The sequence below is a fragment of the Azolla caroliniana genome, unplaced genomic scaffold (genome assembly GCF_043228905.1).
Source record: "Azolla caroliniana isolate FFs.n. ecotype wild unplaced genomic scaffold, voAzoCaro1.0.p SCAF_17, whole genome shotgun sequence".
Classification (NCBI taxonomy): domain Eukaryota; kingdom Viridiplantae; phylum Streptophyta; class Polypodiopsida; order Salviniales; family Salviniaceae; genus Azolla; species Azolla caroliniana.
The window spans coordinates 12,619,435-12,642,853 of NW_028230452.1; the positions used below are offsets into that span (position 1 = coordinate 12,619,435).

The 23,419-nt window shown below is 41.4% G+C and overlaps 3 protein-coding genes across 3 annotated transcripts; all 3 read left to right on the forward strand.

Annotated features, from left to right (window-relative positions):
• Nucleotides 1-11,639: 11,639 nt before the first annotated feature.
• On the forward strand, nucleotides 11,640-14,795 carry LOC147853129 (blue copper protein-like). Its single transcript, XM_087332839.1, has 4 exons — nucleotides 11,640-11,756; nucleotides 12,333-12,506; nucleotides 12,909-13,242; nucleotides 14,714-14,795. Exons 1-4 carry the CDS (start codon nucleotides 11,723-11,725, stop codon nucleotides 14,793-14,795), a joined length of 624 nt encoding a protein of 207 aa, XP_087188965.1. The 5' UTR covers nucleotides 11,640-11,722.
• A 2,275-nt stretch (nucleotides 14,796-17,070) lies between these two features.
• Nucleotides 17,071-22,279, forward strand: LOC147853130 (uncharacterized). Its single transcript, XM_087332840.1, has 5 exons — nucleotides 17,071-17,124; nucleotides 17,895-18,238; nucleotides 21,423-21,762; nucleotides 21,864-22,028; nucleotides 22,100-22,279. Exons 1-4 carry the CDS (start codon nucleotides 17,071-17,073, stop codon nucleotides 21,957-21,959), a joined length of 834 nt encoding a protein of 277 aa, XP_087188966.1. The 3' UTR covers nucleotides 21,960-22,028; nucleotides 22,100-22,279.
• Nucleotides 19,780-21,126, forward strand: LOC147853131 (uncharacterized). Its single transcript, XM_087333262.1, has 2 exons — nucleotides 19,780-19,972; nucleotides 20,060-21,126. The coding sequence occupies exons 1-2, from the start codon at nucleotides 19,780-19,782 to the stop codon at nucleotides 21,124-21,126; spliced, it is 1,260 nt and encodes a 419-aa protein (XP_087189388.1).
• Nucleotides 22,280-23,419: the final 1,140 nt, after the last annotated feature.

Consider the following 23,419-nt stretch of genomic DNA (forward strand, 5'->3'; position numbering starts at 1 on the left):
AGGGCAATCACAAAAGTAGAGAGTTGTCATATTGTTGTATGTGCATAACTGTTGTATAGAGTGAGAGGAGATACAGAGCGATACTTTGTTGTAACCGCCACTTGGCAAAGATACAGAGCTCGAGGTCGTTGCCTCCGAGTCTCTGATTGTATCTTTCTTATATAGTGATAGCTTGGATTTTGTGGGCTCTCGTTGTTTTTCCCTATTAGGGTTTTCCACGTAAACATCCTGTGTACTCTCTATTGTTCGTGTGTGTATGTGTACTAATCTCCAACCCCATTTCTATGTTTGATTCTCAAAGAAGTGATTCAAGACTCAGTTGTGACTGAGCAACATTCCACGCTATTTCCTTCATAAGGAACATTTCTTGTACTTCTCTCAGTTAGGTTTTATTACACGAGCAAGATATCTAAATACATTCTTATCAAATGCACTAAGGGTGGCCATTGGACAACTTAGGATATCATCTCACCAACTTGAGATTGAGAATGGTCGGGCTAATAGAGTCCCTAGAGAGGAAGGGCTATGTAGGTTGTGCCACATAGAGATAGAGGATGAGTATCACTTCACATGCAAGTGCCCAACTTATGCCGAGATACGAGTGGAATACCAAGACATATTAGGACCCTTTCCCACCCTCTCCAAACTATTAGATACCTCGGATGTAAAGAGATTAGGTAGGTATATCTTAGAGCTAAAAGAACATAGGGAGAATAAATTACAAAGTGTTAACTATAACCCTTTTACTATTCATCAACTTCATTCAAATACTTCGTGGCATCCTTTCCGCTGAACCGGCCAATCGTACCGATGACCGCCTCAATGGCTCTGTCGAGGGCGTCGGTGCCCTCGCGTGTGCTCAATATCCGATCCACGGCCGAAGCCATGGCTTCTGCAAGATCCGACCCCCTCATCTTCTGCTCTTCTACCGCCTCTTTCACGTCGGGTTCACCAAGATGTCGAGGTATTCCTCGCAGATGCGTGGAATGAGGCGGGGCCTCGGGGGTCTTGTACCGAAGAGCAAGAGACAAAGGAGAAGGGAAGGGACCCACTACGAGTGGGCGTAGATTCACAGGGACACAGCCCTTCGACACAAAGACGCGAGTGGGACACGATGCAGAGAGACACGAATGTATGTATATATATATTAACAAGGACAAACAACAAGAAGCATGAAGTCGGTCACAACCGAACAGGCCAACGAACAGATGCCGATGCCTGTTCGTAAACGCTCAAAAAGAAAGGAGTAGGTTGGAGGTGCTGCCGGAAGCACTCGGGCATTCCTCAGAGCAGCGCGAGCCTCCCGAAACCTTGTGCAGAAAGAAGCTACGGAGTATGGAAGAGAGAGAAGCCTTCGGCCCACAACCCGATAGCACTTCGTCCTCTCTCACCGCGATCCCTCACTCCTCCTCGTCTCCCTCCTTTTATAGGCAAGAAAGGAGCCGTTTCCCATTAACTACCTACCGGATCTACCTACCTAGGATCTTCTATGTACTACATAAGACGCACGTGCATGAAGAGCCGGTTCCTACGCTCCGGTGCACCGATTCCGATTGTGGACGGTTTTCTTCACGACAACGCGAGATGAAATCCGCCATGTTCGCGAAAAACACGAAAGCCAACTCCGACATAGAGCTTTGGCACAAGCAAATCGGCCACATCAATCTCAACAACCTCAAAGCAATGAAATTGAAAGGAGTCGTCATCGGACTCCCGACATTGAAAGAGAAGGAGATTGAAGGTGTATGCGAAGCGTGCCAATTTGGCAAGCAACACCGACATCCATTCCCGAAAGAGCGGAACGTGAGCAAAGGTCTACTCGATGTAGTCCATTCCGACGTATGGGGACTGGCGCAGATGGCTACATTCGGCGGATGCCGATATTACGTGCTCTTCATCGATGACTTCTCTAGGCACACTTGGATCTACCCGATGCGGCAAAAGAGCAAAGTGTTCGGACATTTCCAAAATTTCAAGAATGAAGTCGAGAAAGCCACGAGCCGACATGTACGATGCCTTCGATCGGATGGCGGCAAGGAGTACTTCTCGGACGATTTCATGGCGTATCTCCGAAAGGAAGGAATTCGGAGAGAATTCACTTTCCGACACACTCCGCAACAAAACGGAGTAGCCGAGCGCAAAAATCGGCACATCCTCGAAGTAGCGCGGGCCATGATGAACGAGAAGCATATGCCCAAGTCATATTGGGCCGAAGCTGCAAATATGGCCGTCTACCTAATGAACCGATGCACAACATCCGGCGTGCACGAGGTCACTCCGCACGAAAAATACTTTGGAAAGAAGCCGGACTTATCGCACATCCGGATATTCGGGGCGATAGCGTACGTGCACATCCCCAACGAGAAGCATCAAAAGCTTGACCCAAAGTCGGAGAAATGTATCCTCGTAGGATACTCATTGGAGCAAAAGGGGTACAAGTGCTACAACCCCTAAACTCGAAAATCTCGAGTAAGTCGAGACGTCGTTTTTGACGAGTCCACATCCTAGTACGCACCAGAGACAACTCCAACTCCGACACCGCTTGACTCGGAATTCGCCGAACAAGAGATCGAGGATGAAGATCGCCTTATGCGCATGTTCGAAGAAAGTCCAATCACGACTCGACTGAGCAGACCACAAGAGCCTTTGAGCAATCAAAGCACATCACGGCCTAGCCCAAAGATGGACAAAGGCAAGGCGAAAATGGCGGAATACGAAGATGATCGCTTCGACGACGATGAGGCGACTCACTCACTCGACAGTGAGTTCGGCGGCTTCGAGGTACCAATGGGAGCTAAGAAAGCCCTCATCTCTGCAAATGAAAAACTCCGCCAATCCACCTGTGAAAAGAACCTCGTAAGCCGATTCGGCTACAACGATTATATGGCATACCATTACGCCTTTATGATGAAGGTAGCGACAGTACAGGAGCCGGAAACCTTTTCGGAAGCCGCGAAGGACCCAAGATGGATCGAAGTAATGAACGAGGAGATGCAAGCACTACGGAAGAACGAGACGTGGGATCACGTTTCCACCGCACCGCACAAAAAGGCGATCGGATGCATATGGATCTACAAGGTGAAGTATAACGCCAATGGCTCCGTAAAACACTACAAAGCTCGACTCGTAGCGAAAGGATATGCTCAGACGCATGGTGTCGACTACGAAGAGACCTTTGCCCCGGTGGCAAAGATGACGACGGTGCGGACCGTAATTGCGCTTGCCGCGGTGAAAGGGTGGCACCTCCATCAAATGGACGTCAAGAACGCCTTTCTACAAGGCGAATTAGAAGAGGAGGTGTACATGATACAACCACCTGGCTCCAACTCGAGCACCCATTCGAAAGTTGTATGCCGACTCAAGAAGCCACTCTACAGCCTCAAGCAAGCACCGCGTGCTTGGCGTTCGAAGATAACGCAATATCTTCATCAAATTGGCTTCCGTATGTCAAAATCGGACAACTCCCTCTACATACGAAGCAATTCCGCAAGTCCGATCGTCATCATTTTATATGTGGATGACGTAGTCATTGGAGGTGAGCATCTCGTCGAAATCAATAAAGTCAAATCCCTCCTTTCCGACAAGTTCGAGATGATGGACATGAAGGAGCTCCACTACTTCCTCGGCATAGAGGTAATTCGAACTCCGGTCGGAATCATGATCTCTCAACGGCACTACATCCTCAACTTCTTATACAAGTTCGGTATGGTTGAGTGCAAATCCGCGGCAACCCCGCTCGATCGTAATCTCAAACTAGATGCGAACTCCGGCACCAAAGTGTGTGAGCTGCCTCAGTATCGACAACTTATCGGGAGTCTCATCTACCTCATGATCACTCGACCCGATCTCAGTTATCCGATCGGTCTCCTTAGTCAATTCATGCAAACACCGCGTGATACTCACTTGGATTGCGCTAAGCGAGTTCTACGATACGTGAGTGGCACAATGGATTGCGGCATCCTCTACAAATCCGCGATGCCAATACGACTCGAGGGGTACACAAATGCCGATTGGGCCGGCTACAAAGACGATAGAAGGTCAACCTCTGGATTTTTTTTCTCCCTCGACAGGGGAGCAATATCCTGGAGTAGCAAGAAGTAGCCGGCCGTCGCTCTTTCGAGTATGGAGGCGGAATATAGGGGCGCAGCCGTAGCTGCTTGTGAAGAGGATTTTGAAGGATCTGGGCGTACCCATCAAGGATCCGACCTCCCTTTACTGCGACAACATGAGCAGTATCTATCTGGCTCGGAACCCGATGTTCCACGGATGGACAAAGCACATCGAAGTGCACTATCACTTCATCCAAGATCGCGTTCTAGCTGGCGATGTCGACCTACAACACATTAGCACCAATCTTCAAACGGCTGACATCTTCACTAAAGCCTTAGGAGTCGACAAGCTATGGCAATTCATGACCGATATCGGGTTGACGATCCCTGACTTGCCAAGTTTGAGGGGGAGTACTGAAGAGACTACGCAATAACGTGATTCCGCAACCACGCAACGAAGTCGCGAAGAGCTGATCTACCGCGCAAAGCCGTGAAGAAAGACGCAAGACGAAGCACAGACTTTGCAACTACGCACGCAAGCCGAAGCACAGACTTCGTAACTACGCACAACGCAAGGTGGAGCACGGATCCCGTAACTCCGCAGAAACGCGAGTCGACGCGGACTCCGGAACGCAAGTCGAAGCGTATTTTTGGATACCGTCTGAAACCGACCCGACTTGAGCTTGAGGGGGCGTGTTGAGAATCAAGCTCAACTTGGTCTATTCTGTGAACTCACCTTGAGAGTGAATAGACACTCCAACGGTCAAGAGTCACCATTAAGTCACCACTTTGTATTCTAACATTTAGTATGAGTCATAGAATCATATTCTATGACACATAACTTATGAGCTTTAACATTCCCCATGCTTCATGAGTCATGTAGTTAATGAAGAGAGAGGGTGACTATATAAAGCACCCTCCTCCCTCCTTGTACAATGTTGAGTCTTTCTCCTTTGTCAATATACTTTTACCTTGCGTATTCTTTGTGTTTCACACACTCTCTCTCTCTCTCTCATACACACACAGTTCACACCTATTCCGCTTCACAAGAATCCATCTCTTGATTCTTAACAACATACATAGATATATACATTATGCCCGTGGTGACGCCGGTGTCACTCGACAAGCGCGAGGGGGTCTACATCTAAGGATTGGTTGGGAAGCACCCGCGCATGTTCGCGCAATGGGATCCTTGTGCAAGGCACCTCTCTACTAGAACTGCCTCCTATCGCCAAGCGGCCTACCATGAGCACTCAGGCTCGCCGGCTTGAATGGGTCTTGCACGCCGAGGAGTGAAACCTGCCACCGAACTTCCAAGCGCACAGGCTCACCACCACCATAGAAACTGACACCCACACACGCACACCCACACACGGTGTCGTGCCTTTCGGCGCCGGATCGTTGCGTGAGTCGGGTGGGAACCACTGAGGTTTTGGACTAGGAGAAAGAAGAATATGAGATGAGGCTAGTAATGAATAGATTATTAGAAAGAGAGATAGAAATTTCGTGAATCCCACGAGTGTATTGTATTCGATTAATCAATATTTAGATAAGAATATGTATTTAGATTGAAAGAAAGATATAAGAAACTTGTGAATCCCACAAGTATAGATTATATTATTTTCGTGAATCCCACGATTATATTAATCGGTTGGTGTTTTCGGAAATATATCCAATTTCCAAATATTTCACACACCTATTACATTGTGCTCCCCATCCTTATATAGTGATGGGAGAGATTAAGCATAGCTACATGCTTTTTCTAATATGTTCATGCACACTAAATGTGCATGTGATGCTTTTCTAATCCTTGCTTTTATTTGCTAAATATAGTGCTCATGCACACTAGATGTGCATGAGTCACTTTTTAGTTGCTTGCGTTTTTCTATAAAATATTCACGCACTCTAAAAATGCATGATTTACCTTTTAATAAAGGTAGGCGCAAATAAAGCACTTATAGTTATTAAATCTATTTGTAGAACACTAAAGATAAGGTAGCATAATGGTAAAGTTGAGGTTTCGCTACGTGGAGGTACAGGGTTTGAATCTTGCCCTATGCATGTGATAAATATTTTGATATTCTTATGTGTTTTATTTATATGTAATTAAATCGGTTATATTATTTTTACTTTTTCACATAGTGTACGAAATACACTACGACAATGGGGATGCGGCATGTTGAGAACCCGCAGAAGGCGAAGACAGCCCACGCACTGCCCATCGCGATTCGCAACCAAACACACCCAACTACGCACGCACATAGATGAAACCCTAATAGAGATAAAGTGTTCAAGAACAGAGATAGAGACATAGGCAAAACCCGAACTTATACACAGAAGTTTATTAACAAAATGGAACCTTGAAAAGAGGAACAGAACCCAAATACAAAGAAAATGGGAACCCCTTTACAAGGGACGCTCCCTTCCTTTTATAGAACAAGGAGAGGGATATGTAACAATGTGGAATAAATCCCTATTTACATGGGATTCTCTATCCCGACTTAACTCCTACTCCGCACCATAAAGGCGCCCCTATCACCTCCAGTATTTGTACAAGGGTGAGTGCACATGCCCCACCCTACCGATTCTTCGGATATTCCCCGGTTTCTCACCATGGCCTGGAATCTTCATGACATCCGCACCCACCAAACCGCACATCCACCGGTACGTGCCAAGTTCGGAGAAGGGTGAGAGATTCCGGCCAGTGAGGAACCGGTCTTTCGTAATCCGCATTCCGATTGCCGTGTTGGCCTCGCCGGTCGGAACCGTCGGCTCTGGTACCTTCTCTGCGCTTGCCTCTCTGTAGGCTTGTTCGACCCGTCGGTATGTCGTTCACCGCGATCCCATAGTGCGTGTGCTTCTCTGTTGGCCCTTTGCATGACCGTATGCATGTTCCACGTCCCTTTGAATATACAGTGTCCTCCGTTCGAGGAACACCCGTGATGCCCCGCTTGGCCTCAGTCGACCTGCGTGATGCCTTGATTGCTTGTTTGGTGCCGTTGTTCGCCATTGCCCTTGTCCCCTTGCCGCCACCATCCATCTCCCTCGATCTCACGTTGCCATGTTGGCCAAACTGTCGGGGTCTTCGGAATTGGTGTGAAGGATCCTTCTTGGGCCTCAGATGTCCTTCTAGGCTACTGACCCGTGCAATCTGTCTTCGTGCCCGTACTCGCTCCGGCACCTCTCCGGCACCTCCGTGTGTCGTGCATCTCCTTGACTTCACCCCAAAAGGGGCTCTGTCCAGCCTCCTCCGTTGCTCGCCACCGCTCTACCGAACTCCGATATCCCTCCATGCACGCTCCGTCGGCCCTCACCTAGCTAGATTCGTGCATTGCCGATTCACCCATTTACCTAGTGTCCTCCGTGTCCGAGGAACACCCCGTAGTAGCCCGCTTGGCCCTCTTTTGTCCCGCGTTGCTGCAATCGGTTCAGTGCCATCCGCTTGCCATCATCCCCTCACCCCCACCAGCTTGTTATCTCGAGCTTGGTTTGCCACGCTAGCCGTTCCCACTTCGACTAAGCCGCCAAGATCTCCAAAGCGGATGTGGAGGATCCTTCTCTGGTCTTTGACTGTTTCCGATCACCGACTCGTGCAGTCTATCCCGCGCCCAATTTCCGTCCTGGCACCACCGTGTGCTGTCTTCCGCATCCCTTGTTTGGCTTCGCTTATGCCGAACACCGTCCCGTATCCATGCTTTACTTTGACCCTCGATGGCCACACGCACGTCTCCCGTTCTGTTTTGCAATCGATCATTGTCCCAACACAACGCAGAACCTACCAACAATGGTTGAAATAGCTAGGAGAGCAGGTATCTGGTGTTGCCAACCAAATGGAGGAGGAACAACGGCAAGTTGGTAATCATGCGGAGCAGTTGCTAGCCACAATTCAAGAATGAAGGCCCGGGAACAAATATGAAGCCTGGAAGAAGAATTCTACGTCCATCATGGCAAACAAGGGCCAAACTACAAGCGCAGTAACGGAGCCGGTGCCACCGGCTACTCTACAGAAGGAAGCTCTACAAACGGAGGCATAACCAGTGGTGAGTACAACCCTAGAAAAAGACGTGGAGCGAGAAAAGGAAATAGCAACCTTAAGGGAAGAACTCACCACTGAGGAAGCACTACGAGAACGAGAGAGAGCACAAAAGCAGACAACCGAGGAAGAGAAGCAAAGACTAGAGGAAAATCTCCGGAAAAGTCACGCACATAATGATCGGCTGAAGGAAGAAAGAGAAAATTTGTTGCACGAAAAGGATAAGCTCCGGAGAATGGTGGAAACAGAAATAGAGCGGTAGAAGGAAGAAATCTGGCAACAAGAGGATCGGGAGGATCATGCACGCTCTCAAATCAACCGGAGCCTTAAACAGAAAACGGAGGATTTCAAAAAGTTGCACGAAGACCACAAGCAACTAGATGCCGAACACGAGAAGCTTGGGTTGGAATGTGACCGGCAACAAGAGAAGATAAAAGAAATCTTGAGGGAGCTAACCAAGATCACGGAGGGGTTGGTGAAGGTACGCACTCAGCCGGTCGCTACGGCAAAGGCACTTGCAGAAGCAGCAAAACAAAAAACGGAGTTGAACCAGAAGCACTATGAAGAAACGGAATGGGCAAAAATGGCTTTGGATAAGGTCCAAACCACATACCAGACCCAACTACTTAACTCTGAAGTGCAGGTTCAGGATACCGCGACACTCATCAAGAAAATGAAGGACGAAAAGAAGGATTATGAGGACAATATCAAGCTTGGGGTGGAGCGAATGCGGATGATAGTCACAACATGGAAAAACCGGACAAAGGCAAACATCTATGTGGACGCAATGGTTAAAGCAAGGAGTGGAATTACATGTGGAGAAAAACCGGTGACAATTTCTACAAGATCGATGAAGAAAGTATAGTCACCATCCGTGAGGAATTTTTGCTGGATTTTTGCTCCTTGGATGAAACCCACCTTGAAGCTGTCCAGAGGTTGATTGAAAGGCTTGAGGATTATCACCTCGGAACGCAACTATAGTTCAAAAGATATGAACACAAGTGACGCAGGTTGGAAGCAAAAAAACGGGTGGCGGCAATAACTATCAGTGATGAGGAGTAGACTATAGAACCGCAACTACAGGAGAAGGAGCTGCCACAAGAAGCCAACGGGGAACAACCAAGAGAAGCCGGTGCGGACCAGGACAAAGTGGTCGGGTCAGAGCAGGAGGCAGGAATCGGAAAGGGCGGATGTTGAAACTGACGCAAGAACGGAGATACCTCAACCAAAAGAAGCCAGAAATAAGTAGCAGAAGTAAGAAGAGTAGCAACAGATCGAGGACCCACTCGAACCCCTGGACTAGAGCATATTGGACATACTCATCGAGGATTGAAGGGGTTAACCGTGGGTTCGACTTACAATGTACTGTCCCATGGGCGTGCCATGTGTTGGTCGGAACCCGGAGTATGAAAGACAAGTGGGGGACGAGTCGGAAGTGGAAAGTATTAGTTATTAATTAGCTAAAATTAAAATAGGAACTTACAGATCCGGAAGAGTTGCAACGATCCGGATCTGGACCAATCCGTAGCCGATTGTCGGTATGGCATCGTTTTGTAATCAGAACCGGATTGCTATAAAACGATCTGAAGAACAATGTATTAAGTGCGAGGGAATGAATGAGTAAAATTTTCTTTGAGAATATTGTGTACCTTCCGTTTTGTGAATATGGTTCTATCTTACGTACGGTATCAATTTGTGTATGTTGTTAATCCGGAATCGACCCGGAATTAGTCGGATATAATTATAATTTCTGCCCGAAGCATAAACCCCGTCACCACCCTTTGGTGAAGTGATCCGAAGGGACACCCTGTGCTAGTGGCTAGTCTGGCCCAGGAGTAACAAGAGTCGACATCCAGTTTGAGATTTCGATCGAGAGGGATTGCCACAGATTTGCACTCAGTCATCCTGAACTTGTATACTAGTGTCATTGAGAGATCATAATACTTGCCAAAGTCCGAATTACCTCGATGCCGAGGAAGTAATGGAGCTCCTTCATGTCTGTCATCTTGAATTTTCTAGAGAGGAGGGGCTTGACCTTGTTGATGTCAACTAAATGCTCACCTCCAATAACCAGATCATCCACTTATAGGATGATGACAGTCGGGCTATCAGTCGTTTCATATGTAGTGGCGGATCAGGTTGAGCTTGTTCGCTCAACACCAACAACCAAACCTTGGCTTATATAAGGAGGAGCCTCTCTGCCTAATCTTTGAGTTCTACTTCCTCTCTCATTGTCACCTTGAACACTCTCTTGCTCCTCATATCTTTTGGTTTGTCCCAACTTTGGGACTGTTATAATCTTCCATCTCCTTCTTATAATATAAATCATCTTTCTTGTACCAATTCTCTTTGTTCTAACTGTGTTTCATTTGTTTAGAGACCCTCATAATCTACGAACACTTTGGATACTTGGAGTCTAGAATGTGGGCTCTTCAAAGTTGGGCATCATTTGAGATCTAACACCATTACTAATAGTAATTTTAAAATTTTAACGTGCATAATTTTATGTAGATGTTGTCATAATGATGCCCAAAAGATGTAATACAATACACGAAATCAAGTTCAAGAATATGAAATCCGAATTTGGAGGCACTTAAATATTTAGAATCCTCAATGAATTTTGCATTAAACACAATATGCAAAGAAAATAGGAAGTACACAAATCGTGGGAGGTTTCACCTTGAGTTTGCGCATTTCCTTTCCTTTGAAGATGGATATTGTCTCAATTGTTTAAGCTAGTACAATGAAATCTAATTAAGGTATGATGAAAACTTTGCAAACCATTTTTCCTTGTAGTCGTAAATTTAACACTTGTTTACAAATGAAATTAAAAGAATTATCTTCTAATTCACTCTTTGCAAAGTAAGGTCCCTCATCCACCTTTTAAGCATTAAAAATAAAGTAAACACATGATGACCCTAACATGTCAAAATGTCGTATTTTTATTTTTATCATAAAGTTAGAGTTCTTTAGACAAATATTGCCCATGATAACTCAAATGAAAGAAAATTTTACAAGTATTCACTGTAAGTTATAATGCACATATGTTTCAATATAAAAGTTGGTGTTTTTGGAAAAACTATGATTTGGTTTGCCCATAAATATTATTAAAGTTAATAAAGTTCTACAACTTATGAATAAAGTTATATTGACCATTTTGACATGAGCTAGCACAATGTAGTAAGTCTTGGGATGAAGAGAATGAACCACATGCCTCTTCACCATATAAAAGATGCACTTTCTCTTGTGGTGGATGTAAACCAAAGTCGTCCAAATATTTCATTGAGTAATATTATCCCTCTAAGCTTTCACTTTTGAAAAGTAAGGTATAAATAAAAGACAATGACATTCGTGGGCAAGATGGCTCAAGAGTTTCAGGTTTAAGCGCCACTTTCGGTACTGACCCTACTCAAACTTCCAAATGAAGTAAAAAATAGGAATGAAGTAAAATAAGCTATGATGTAAAGTATTGTTTCACCTAATGTTTGGTGGGTAACAAACAATGATAACTTAGCTCACAAGAAGTATAAGAGAATATGATGATAGAGTTCTTGCTATTAGGATTTAAGGATACTCAGTATCAAGTAGAGATAACTAGAGAGAGAGAGAGAGAGAGAGAGAGAGAGCTACTAGGGCGTATATGTTTTCAACGACAACAAAACATCTTCTTCAAGGTGAAATATAAGGTGTTCTTGGAATATAATTATATTTTGTTTCTAGCCGAAAACTCTTGTTTCTAACATTGATTGATGGCACTTCTTATTCCAATTGAGTAATCATCCAAATAATTCCGAAATTCCACAATCATAGAGTAAATAACCATTACAATTGGTTTTTCATATATAAATCTTATGAAGAATGTCATAATGTTAATAGGTTGGTGAGTGTATACGAGGTTTTTACCTCACTAACGAAAAATAAGCACTCAATGATTCTATTTGATTTAAATGGACACTCCTTCCAACTCTAAACCACACAAGTGAGGATGGGAAGTTCTTTGCAAAATCCTAGCAAATAAAAGAAATGAATCTAATCAATATGATGATATTGTTTGCGATCCTCTTTGCCTTACATATAAATATAATTTTATGTCACTAAGGTTCTTAAGATTATGCTTTTGATTTAAATGAGCTCACTACTAGTTCATTCCATTAATAATAGTTTTTGTGAATTGGTCAACATGATATTCAACCATAGATGCAGTCATTCATTAGAACATTTACGTTTGTTCCAATAAATTTTTATCACAGGTTTAATGGATGTGATGGCAAGCTTTCTTGGTTTTATTATGGTCGGTTTTGTCTCCTTCTTTGTGAGTGCACTTGCAACGGAATACAATGTGGGTGATTCGTCAGGTTGGAACCTTGGCGTTGATTATGCAACTTGGGCTTCTCAATACTCTTTCAAGCTTGGTGACACACTTAGTAAGTTAACTAATTCTCAATTACATCTCAATTGCAAATATAAATAAGTATGCATATATTGTGTTTGTGTTAAGTGTGTTTACTCTTCCAATGTAAGTTTGAGATCATCTAAGATAGTTTGGTGTTTTAGATTACACCACAAAAATACATACATATAACGTATCTCCTTCTCTCTCTCTCTCTCTCTCTCTCTCTCATGTGCACGTATTTGAGCAAAGAAATATTAACAAATAAGGAAAAAGTGAAAAAAAGATATATTGATTTCAAAACCTTTTGGTTCATGAAAATCCACTTTCTCTCTTCTTTTGTATAGATTAACTTTGGAATTTAGTATCTTCAAAAAACTATCCATATTATGTTCATTATAAGGTTAAATTTTTTGTATATATGTTTTCTTTATAGAGTTTACTTATGGCGGACTTCATTCCGTTGCTAGAGTGAGTGAAGAAGACTTCAAAAATTGTAATGTTGCAAATGTAATAACATCGAGTTCAACTGGAAACACAATTATTAAGTTGGATACACAACAAACATATTATTTTATTTGTGGAAATGCAATGCATTGCAAAGGAGGCATGCAACTAATTATAAAAGTAGGCATACAACCTTCTGCAAGTTCTACACCAACAACTTCCAATACTCTTGGCCCTTCCAACTCAAGATCTAATCCGTCGACATCATTATCCTCTTCAACCTCAACATCCTCATCATCCATAATTTCTTTCACAACATCGATAAGATACACATGTCTTATGGTAATTGGTGCAACCGTCATAATTCATTACATGTCTCTCTACACTTGAGTTTTGGCTTTGAAATATGCCTTTCTTTAAAGTAGAAACTATCATATTAATCAACACAAGAGCAATCCATTACAATATTTGCATACTATTAAGCATCACTCTTTGAGTGTGCTTGTATGTTAATGGATCACAATCCTAGTTCGTAAGAAGTTGTATAGTTTGAACTCAATGAATCATGTGAAATATTGTTGATTAGTCTTTATTCGTCATAAATTTTTGTTCAAGAATGTTGATATGCATTAGAATGTTAATGTTACACAATGACACCCTAAACTTCAATTTGTTGGAGATAACATATATGATATTGCCTTATGCTTCAAGTTATGGTTGAAAAACATAGGTTTTGAGATATTCCATATTTGAATACTTACCCATGAAGAGTTCAAGCATACACCCTTTCTAATATGCACAATAGACAACCTATAATGAGTACGAATAAGTTGCTTATAAGTATAACATATTAAGTCATGTAATTTCATGACTTGCAAAGTTGTGTTTGTGTGTTCTCTTAAATATTGACATTGTAAAAAGTTTATATGTGGAACCTGCACAATTAGTCAACTCAGCCGGCACCATAAGATACACAGAGAATGTGAGTGAAGGGCAAGTACACAATAAGAGAGAGAGAGAGAGAGAGAGAGAGAGAGAGAGAGAGAGTTAGCAGACAACTGAATCTTTAATTTAAATGATAATGCTCTGTGTGCTCATTAAGCACTTCTTTATCAATTTAGCTGAGTTAGCAGACAACTGAATCTTTAATTTAAATGATATAATGCACTGTGTGCTCATTAAGCACTTTTTATAAAAGCCCTTGACAGTTGGTTGTGATGAGGTATAGACACGTAAGAGTGTAACACGCGTCACGTTTTATGCTCGATTATAATGAAAAAGAAACACACACAATGACACAACAAAGATTACACAAGATTTAACGTGGAAAAACCCTCAATGAGGGAAACAACCACGGGACAAAAGTCCAAAACCAATCCACTATCACCAAAGAGATACAACACAAGTACAAATTCTACTTCTAGATATACTAGAAATAAGTAGAGATATGTAGCATAGTACTACCAACAAAGATGGTACAATAATCCAAAGGGATAAGATTATCTCTCAAGCATATAAGAGAAAAGAAGAGAGAAGAAAACCCGGATAAGAACGTCCACAAGTCGAAGTAGTAGCCGTGTAGATCTCATGTTGAGTAGTGGAGATGGAAAGGAGATTGGGAGTAGATGAGTTGAGCACCAAGCTTCACCAAGCTTCTCCAAGCTTCACCAAGCTTCACTATGCTTCTCTATGCTTCACTATGCTTCACACTCATCATACTTTGTTCTCACCTCTTCCCATATATATATATCTCCTTTCCACCCTCTCTTCGCTTTGTCTCTCTCAAAACAAAAACGGTCGTTTTGTTTTGTTTTCCTCTTTATTATTATTATTATTATTATTTTTCTTTTCTTTCTTTACTCACTATAAAACGTAACTTACATTTACCCTTTTAAAGAAATATAGTAAGGGTAATAATTACTAAAGAAACAAAACTTTCGTTTTGTTTTATATTACTATCTAATAATAATAATAAATATTATTAAAAAAGAAAAGACAAAATAGTGACCGGATACATTTTCTACAAAAGTCTCTTTTGTAGAAAATACTTCACTCTGTTTGTCTATTTTTAGCAAAATCTCCTTTCCATCTTTCTGCCATTCATCATGTAAGGAGTATACTTATCATTGCGTGGCGTGGTGATTAAATGTGACAAAATATTTAACGGCGATTACTAACAGTTAACTGACTTTTTTTCCCCATAATTATGAAGAACTGAAAAATTAATCGTTTATTTACATCTATAGTACAATTGATTTATTTAAGTAGCCTATTTGGCTAAAAGTAACCCCTTTGCCCGAGGATAATTTGTCCTTTGCTTTGGCCTCGTCATTTCAGCTTGTCATTCTTTCGGCCTATCCCTTGTTGTCTTCGTCAACTACTATGTTGCTTTGACTCCTTTTTCGGTCAAGGCCGAATCGGTCACTATGTTTCCTTCGGCTACGGCCGATTCGGCCAAGATGTTTCGGGTTTCCCTTCTTTCAACCAACTCGTTTCGGCCCTTTTTGTCGGTGAATGGATTTGGCAATGTTGGCCCTAGGTAGGGTTTGAGTATGAACCCAGTCAACCGCTTCTTCATTTCTTCTCTCGCCAATGTACCGCAATGATATGCTTTGTTAAAACTAATGGAAGGATATTTTGTTTTGAAAAAAGAAAAAAGAAAAGAAAAATGTAACGAGCTGATCAATAATCCAATATGGGCCTGTCCATCTGAATCTTAACTTTCCCTGAGTTCTATCCATGTTTGAAATACCAATATCGGCCTGCCAAACCCAAACATTTTTTCATTGCCTTTGTAGTGTTTGTCGACAAAATCCATCTATCTGCGTTGATCTTGCTCAAGTTGCCACATGAGCCGGCACTCAAGGACTTCCTAGCATGGGAGCAAGGAGCAAGCAGGGTGTAATACTGCCTTTCGTCTTGTGTGCATGACTAGATGCAAAATTGCCAAAAGAAGATTTTTGCGGCAAGCACAAAGGCACGGAAGTTCAAGCTTTGACAAGAACTCAACAACATTCGACAATGACATATATCGGTTACCGACTATACCACTAAAATAAAGGAGATCTGCGACATGCATAGTTCCATCAACGTGACGGTGGACGAAGACAAGATGATCTAGATATGCCTCGGTGGTCTAGCACAATGGTGTGGGCCAATCCGAATGGCGATTTGCACCTGGGAGAAACCACTGTCCTTCTTCAAGGTGCAATAGATGCTAATGGTCGAAGACAACCACGTGAGTGGGTCAAGGACCACTCATTCAGACAGCCGGATGTTGTACACAGAGGCAGATCGGTCCCGTGGGCATGGAGGATGAGGTGTGTTGGCACGCAATAGCGGTGGCCGGCAGGAGCAGAATCGAAGGCACACAGACAGTGCCAACAACAGTTCCGGACCCTCGACAGGGGGAGTCAAAGCAGCGCCGAAAACTGGCAAGTGAAGGCCGACACGGAATGTTAGTATTGTGGCAAGAAGACCCACCGCGAGAGGAAGTGCTAGAGGAAGCACACTGATTCGCTTTAATCCGGATCCGGTAAGGTCAGACAAGGGAATCAGTAGAGCTTGCACTACACAAAAGGATTGGAAGGATCCGGAACCTGAAAGATCAGAAAAGGGCTAGCCTTCGTGATGAAGCACAAGGCGAACTCGATAAAGAAGACCACTTCCAAATCGAAGGAATTGTGATACGTTGCCAATGGAGCATCAAACCACATGATGAGCCACAAAGAGTGGTTCTCATACCTGGAGAAACCAAAGCAATCGGGAGTTGTTGAAACCGAAAATGGCACTCCTCAGCCGATCGAGCATGTCGGAGAAGTTCCTTTAAGCCATGTTGGACAAAAGGGAAAGTTGATGAATGTTGTTGCGTAACTACTCGTATGTGTGAGAAACGAAGGCGGGACCGCAGGGGTCCTGGACCGAAGAGTGTGAGAAGGAGAAGGAGAGGAACAATGAGCACACGTCGTGCAAGACGTGGGGTGTCGTGAACACAGAGCTCATCCGGCTCAGACGAAACTAGAGCGGTGCGAGAGACATGTAGAGGAGACAAAAGGGAACCACAATCAATTAAGAAAAAAAGGTTATAGCGGCACGCCGGTAGCCGAGCCACAACTCAGCCAACAATGCGCACACCCCAACCCCGAGATACAATGTGGAGCCTCTGTCAGGAGCACACAGGCTTCCTGCACGAACAGAGTCGTCAGGTAAATAACTTCCGCAGAGAATGAAACAGAGAACATCGCTCGGTTCCCAATCCGACAACACTTCATTCTCCTAAATCCCGTCCCCAACTCAGTCCTCTCTCCCTCCTTTTATAGTCCAAGGAGAGAGAAGGGTTCTTCCATCAAGTAGTTATTTTCTACCATTTCGGACAAAGATTCATCTAGATTTATTCATCCTATTCAAGTTCCTACGTCACGCCAACCTAGCCTAGTCCTAGGTTATTTACAAGCATAGTTTATAATTAGTGAGCATCCGTGCACGTTGCGGTTCACACGCCTTTGGTCTCTATTTCTTCTTGTAGCCGGTTTTCCCCCACGACATCCACCCCCACCAAACCGCACGTCCACCGGTATGTGCCGAGAGAGAGAGAGATAGATATGGGGAAGAACCAACCGTTTGTCACTCGTCGTCCTCTGATCCGTCGACCTTCCTGCCTTCGTCCGCTCTTCCCAGGCCTATATTCTCGTCTTCGCAACCCGGGTCCGACTCGTCCTCGCATTGTTTCTTGAACGCCTTGATCTGTTTTCCTCAGCGTTGTGTACGTACGTGTATTTAACGTATCAATACGTATAATACCTTCTTATTTGTATAGTACGTACCATACGTCAAAGTTGTTCATTCAAATGTCATATACATTCGTCTAATATGGTATTTAACGTACCTTTAAAAAAATACGTATAGTACGTATTTATAGAAAATATGAGTAAAACCCTAAAGAAAGCAAAAGAAAAGAACAACTTTAGTAAAATAGAAGGAAGGAAGAAAGACGGACAGAATAGACTTAGAAGAAGAAGAAGAAGAAGAAACAGAAAAAGCAGAAGAAGAAGAAGAAGAAGAAGAAGAAGAAGAAGAAGAAGAAGAAGAAGAAGAAGAAGAAGAAGCACTAGAAGAAGAAGCACTAGAAGAAGAAGCACTAGCAGAAGAAGAAGAAGAAGAAGAAGCAGAAAAAGCAGAAGAAGAAGAAGAAGAAGAAGAAGAAGAAGAAGAAGAAGAAGAAGAAGAAGAAGCACTAGAAGAAGAAGAAGAAGAAGCACAAGAAGAAGAAGAAGAAGAAGAAGAAGAAGAAGAAGAAGAAGAAGAAGAAAATAAAATCAGGTTAGTGAATATGTTTCTTTCTTTTATTTTTTATGATTAAGTATACCTCCCATTTTGTTGTATTCCAATGTCAAGTTGTATGATAATACCAAATGACAAGGGAGATTTAATTTTTAGTTGATCTAGTTTACGTATGCTTGTGTCCAACAATCTATCTATTCCACAATAATGCATCTATACAAGTAACAAATTGGTAGACAATTGTAATTGACGTCATGCAATAAAACTCTCCTCTTTGCAAGTGTTCAGATCAAATATTATAGGAACCATGTGTTGAAACTCAAACATGTATGTATACATGTAGACAATGTGTTCAAAATCATTCACAATTTGTAGCATTAGCTAATCCTTTGCTTATTGATTTTAGTGGTTGTATCCCATTTAAATTCATTTCAGAAATTGATCATCCTAATTTACTTTCCATGTTACTATAAATGACATTGGTTTCCAGAAACATTGAAGATCTCAATTTCGTGTCATGGGAAAAGTGCTTGGTCCTTTTTTAATGATGTCCCATGTTTTATCATTTGCAATGCATATTTATTTTTGTTAACAACTACTCATTTTTTGGAATATCATGGTTTTGGTTGTCTGCTTTTGAATGTGATGGGTATGAATAAATGTGCACTAGCTAGAATCCTTTCAATACAGCCTCCATATACATGGATTGTCCTTTATCTGTAGGCCCTAATAAACCGCACACTTTTAGGACATGGGCATCCGGAAAGATTCCATCAACTTGCATTTTATCGAAAGAATTTAATGCTTTCTCAGTAGTTCTATACTCAACAAACCCTCCAATGAGAGCATTCCTTTAAGACACAAGAAAAGGTTAGAGTGTTTGGTAGTAATAAGTATCCCCTCATCTTGTATCTTTTCAAAGCTTTTCAGTGCATCCTCAACGGGTCCATGCTCAGCATATCATGCAATCAATGTTGTCCATAATACCACATCTCGGCTGGACATTCGGTTGAAAACATTTTGCACTTCCACTATAGATCCACATTTGACATACATATCTAGCAAAGCACTATGAATAAATAGATCTTCATCGAACCCTTTCTGTACATCTTCAAGATGGATTTCTTGACCAAATTCTACTTCCCTTTTGGCTTCCAAACTTGTTGAATTTTTTGCTTTTATGCATGTCGTTAATACGTTAAGCATTAAGGCTCTTTAGTTAAGTTATGGTAATTTTTGCTTCCTTTTTAGCTTCCAAAAGAGTTTAATTTTCTGTTTTTATACATGTCCTTAATTGTAACATTTTCTTGTATTTGCTTTCTATGAATAAAAGATACTCTTGAGTATCCTGTAGTTGCTTATTTAAAGTAGTATAATCCTCATCCTTCCTGAAGGTTGATCTATTCAAAGTTTTCAGTTCTTCGATTTGCTTTAATGCATTCATATAATCTTGCTCCTCAATGTCATAAAGAAGGAAAATGCCGCCCATTAAGAACAAATATTGGGATACATGTTGCCTCAATGTCGTAAGAAGTCAAACAGGAAATAGGAGTTGGAACTGTAAATTTTGCAATAAACATATGCATGGGTCAGCAACACGAATGATTGCTCATTTAATTGGAAAACCTAGCCATGGAGTAACGAAATTTACCAATGTCCCCAAGGAAATGTTGATTGACCTTACAACTTTGTATGGTAATTGTGGAAGCCAAGCAATTGGCGAAGAAGAAGATATAGTAGCAGAGATCGACTCATTCAACATGCTTGAACAAGGTATAGACACAAGCCTACAATAGGTGTCATAATTACTAATGTTTAAATAATTGTAAATTATTTATCTTGAATTTTTTTTTCTTTTAGGTGTTTCTACCTCATGCTCGTCTACCTTTGTTGATGAAAGTCAAAGCATGTCATGTATGGGTGGTGGTAGTCGCCAACCATATCCACCAGCAATTATAGTGAAACAACAACCGTTGCGTAAAGGACATGTGTTACAAATGCAAAGGAAACAACATGCAAACGTTATGGAGGTGAGATGTATCATTGAAGCAAATTTGTCATTTAATCTATTAAAAACACCATGTTGGCGGAACATGTTAGAAGCTTTCTCTACAATTGGAGAGAAACATAATGGAGTCGCATATAATTACATGAGGACGAAAGGCTTTAAAAATGAGGTTATATCCTTGCAAGCAAAGTTAGAAAGGGTAAAAGGATTATGGCCCAAGTATGGTTGTTCTATATTAACAGATGGATGGGTTGATGTTTCTCATAAGCAACTTGTAAATGTCCTCGTATCATCTTGTTATGGGACAATGTTCCTCAAGTCCATTGATTGTAGTCATGCTAATACAACACCAACAGTTGATAGCTCTTGGTTAGCTGAAAGAATTTCAGAGGCAATTAGAGAAGTTGGTAAGGAAAATGTGGTCCAAGTCATTTCAGACAATGCATCTAGTTGTGTCCGCATGGGGTCTTTGCTAGAATCAGAGTTCCCTAATATTGTTTGGACTCCATGTGCAACCCATTCTTTGGATCTACTTTTGGAGGACATTGGTCAGTTGCCTTGGATGAAAAGTATTATGTTGAAAGCAAATAATATCGTACGTTTTTTTTGCAAGAAGAGGAATGCTAGGAAATTTTTTTCTGCTTACAGTAACCTCGCCATCTTGAGACCTTCTAAGACAAGGTTTGGTGTTATGTACCTTGTCATACAACGTTTGCTCAAAGTTTGGTATCCTCTTAAGCAAACAGTGGTGAGTGACATGTGGAGGTCTGGGTCAGATTGCAATAAGCTAGATGCCATGAATGTAAAGAACTACATCCTTGATCCTACAACTGAGTCCTCGTTTCAAGTTGTTTTGACCCTAATGGCACCATTGTATAGTGTTTTACGACTTACTGATAGGGAGGGATCCACTATTTGAAGTTATTTTAATTTTTTATGGTTTCCTAGCATTAAACCTCCAAATGTTTTCTCATGTTTTAAGATCAGATCATTTTGTAATTACTAATACCCTTTTAGGTATGAAGATGTTTGTTATATGAGTTTATGCGAAGAAGCAAAGATGTTTTAGCAAAAGGAGTGGAAGAAAACATCCCCCACAAATTCAAGTAAATTTCATATTTATTTTAATTTTTTATGGTTTCCTAGCATTAAACCTCCAAATGTTTTCTCATGTTTTAAGATAAGATCATTTTGTAATTACTAATACCCTTTTAGGTATGAAGATGTTTTGAAGTTATTTGACATACGATGGAAATGGTTCAAGAGGCCGATCCACCTTGTAGCTCATTTGCTGCATCCGATGTGGAGAGAGGAGGCTACATTTATTAACCCCGAGTTAATGGATGCATGGATGAGCTATACAGAAAAATTGTACTCGACACTTGAATGTGATATCTTATTTCGTGAATTGCATGAATATCGAAATGGTACAGGGACATTTAGCTATGCATTAGCACGTGAAGAGATATCTATGATGACGCCAGTCACATGGTGGGAAAATTTTGGTGGAAGAACTCCAAAGCTCCAAGCATTAGCTGTCCGCATATTATCCCAAGTAAGTGTCAAGTTTTGAAAAAATGATCAATTTTATAGTTAAGTTCTAAAATACTGCACTTTTTTGTACTACCTTTTATTTCATATTTTGTTTTCTATTAGGATTGCTCTTCTGGGGCAGCAGAAAGGAATTGGAATGCACATGCTCTCGCACATACAAAAAATAGAAACAGACTAAAGCTAGCACAACTTGAATGATTGGTATATGTGCGAGAGAACTTAAGGCTAGTTCGCAAGTTTGAGACTGTGAATGCATCTCCAATGCAAGTATTGTTTTATTCACTTCTTATAATTTACATTCCTCAAATTTCGTTAAGCTTTTATAAACTTGTTTGCAGGTGAATCCAAATGAGATAGATGTCTCTAAGACTCCTGATATTCCATCTATTAGCCACGAGAATGATATGGATAGAGAATTCTATGAAACTTATTTTCAAGAAACAATGAGCATGAGAAGAAGGACAAGGAGCATGACAAGATCACATACGACAACATCAAGCGATGGAGTTCCTATTGATCGAATACGGTGGCAGAGGCCAAGAAGAGATGATGAGCAGTCTTCTTGTAATAGGAGAATAACAAGATCAAGTACATTTGCTTCTTTACCACCAAATGATCAAGATAATGTCAATGGAATAGAAGAAGCAATTCATACAAATTATGATGATCTTACTGATGAAGAACCTATGTTGATGTCATCAACTAACACTGAATCTGATGATGAAGATGGTGATTGTGATGAGGACGAGATCTAATAACTAATATTTCTGATTTCTATACATTATTACTAAGCTCAATAGCCATATGTTACTTTTCTTTGATCTAAGCCCATTTTGATACATTGGAGTCTTGGACATAGTTCAAGTTATGTGTTCTTAGAAATCAAATATTTGATGTTGTGTTGTTAAGGTTTTTTTCTAAATTTTGTTCCTACAATGCATTCTATTTCTTTGACAAAATGCAATGTAAGTGTATCTCAAATATTTGATGTTATGTGTTCTGAAGGTTTTTTCCAAATCAAAAGACGTGGTCTTTTCTTCAATAGGTATGTTGCACTTCTTGTCAAAGTGTTGTTTTTGTCAAAAGTATGATTTTTTTTGTAGAATTTTAGCTTGTCATGACTCATCATGTGAATTCCCTCAATCATGTGAGGGATATACAGTTTTTGCTTCGTGGCCTTGACTGTTGTTGTAAATGCCCAACAAGTTTGGGTTTTTTTTTACCTAACAAATATCTATTTGATTTGTTGATTTGTATCCTTTTGATTCTCATATTTTCTCGATTTGCCCTTTAGTACTTTTAAGATGCAACTACAGCCATGGAATGCTTCGTTACATTGCATATACACGGTTACAATATTACAATATTACAAATATTTTTTAAGAAAGTAAATAAATTTCAAATTCTAGAAGTATTTAACGTATTTAACGTACTATACGTATTTTATGTATTTTATAGGTATTTAACATACTAAAAAATGTATTTAACGTATTTTAAAATTGGGAGGTACTATACCTGTATTAATACGTTAAATATGTATGGTATCAGTACTGTACCTAACGTACCTAACAACGATGGTTTTCGTGCAATTGATACCACCATCCGTGTTCCGTCGAGCTCCGCGAAATGGTACGTGGCGTTGTCATTCGCTCTCGTCA

Excerpts from the sequence above, each read along its gene's own strand:
- LOC147853129 (XM_087332839.1), top strand. The coding sequence starts at position 11,723 with ATGTTTTCAACGACAACAAAACATCTTCTTCAAG. Across the intron at positions 12,507-12,908 it reads CAAGCTTGGTGACACACTTA|AGTTTACTTATGGCGGACTT; the intron begins GTAAGTTAACTA and ends TTTTCTTTATAG. Across the intron at positions 13,243-14,713 it reads ATTTCTTTCACAACATCGAT|CGGTCGTTTTGTTTTGTTTT; the intron begins AAGATACACATG and ends TCAAAACAAAAA.
- LOC147853130 (XM_087332840.1), top strand. The coding sequence starts at position 17,071 with ATGTGGAGCCTCTGTCAGGAGCACACAGGCTTCCTGCACGAACAGAGT. Across the intron at positions 18,239-21,422 it reads GAAGAAGAAAATAAAATCAG|GTATGAAGATGTTTTGAAGT; the intron begins GTTAGTGAATAT and ends ATACCCTTTTAG. Across the intron at positions 21,763-21,863 it reads CTGTCCGCATATTATCCCAA|GATTGCTCTTCTGGGGCAGC; the intron begins GTAAGTGTCAAG and ends GTTTTCTATTAG.
- LOC147853131 (XM_087333262.1), top strand. The coding sequence starts at position 19,780 with ATGCATGGGTCAGCAACACGAATGATTGCTCATTTAATTGGAAAACCT. Across the intron at positions 19,973-20,059 it reads ATTCAACATGCTTGAACAAG|GTGTTTCTACCTCATGCTCG; the intron begins GTATAGACACAA and ends TTTTTCTTTTAG.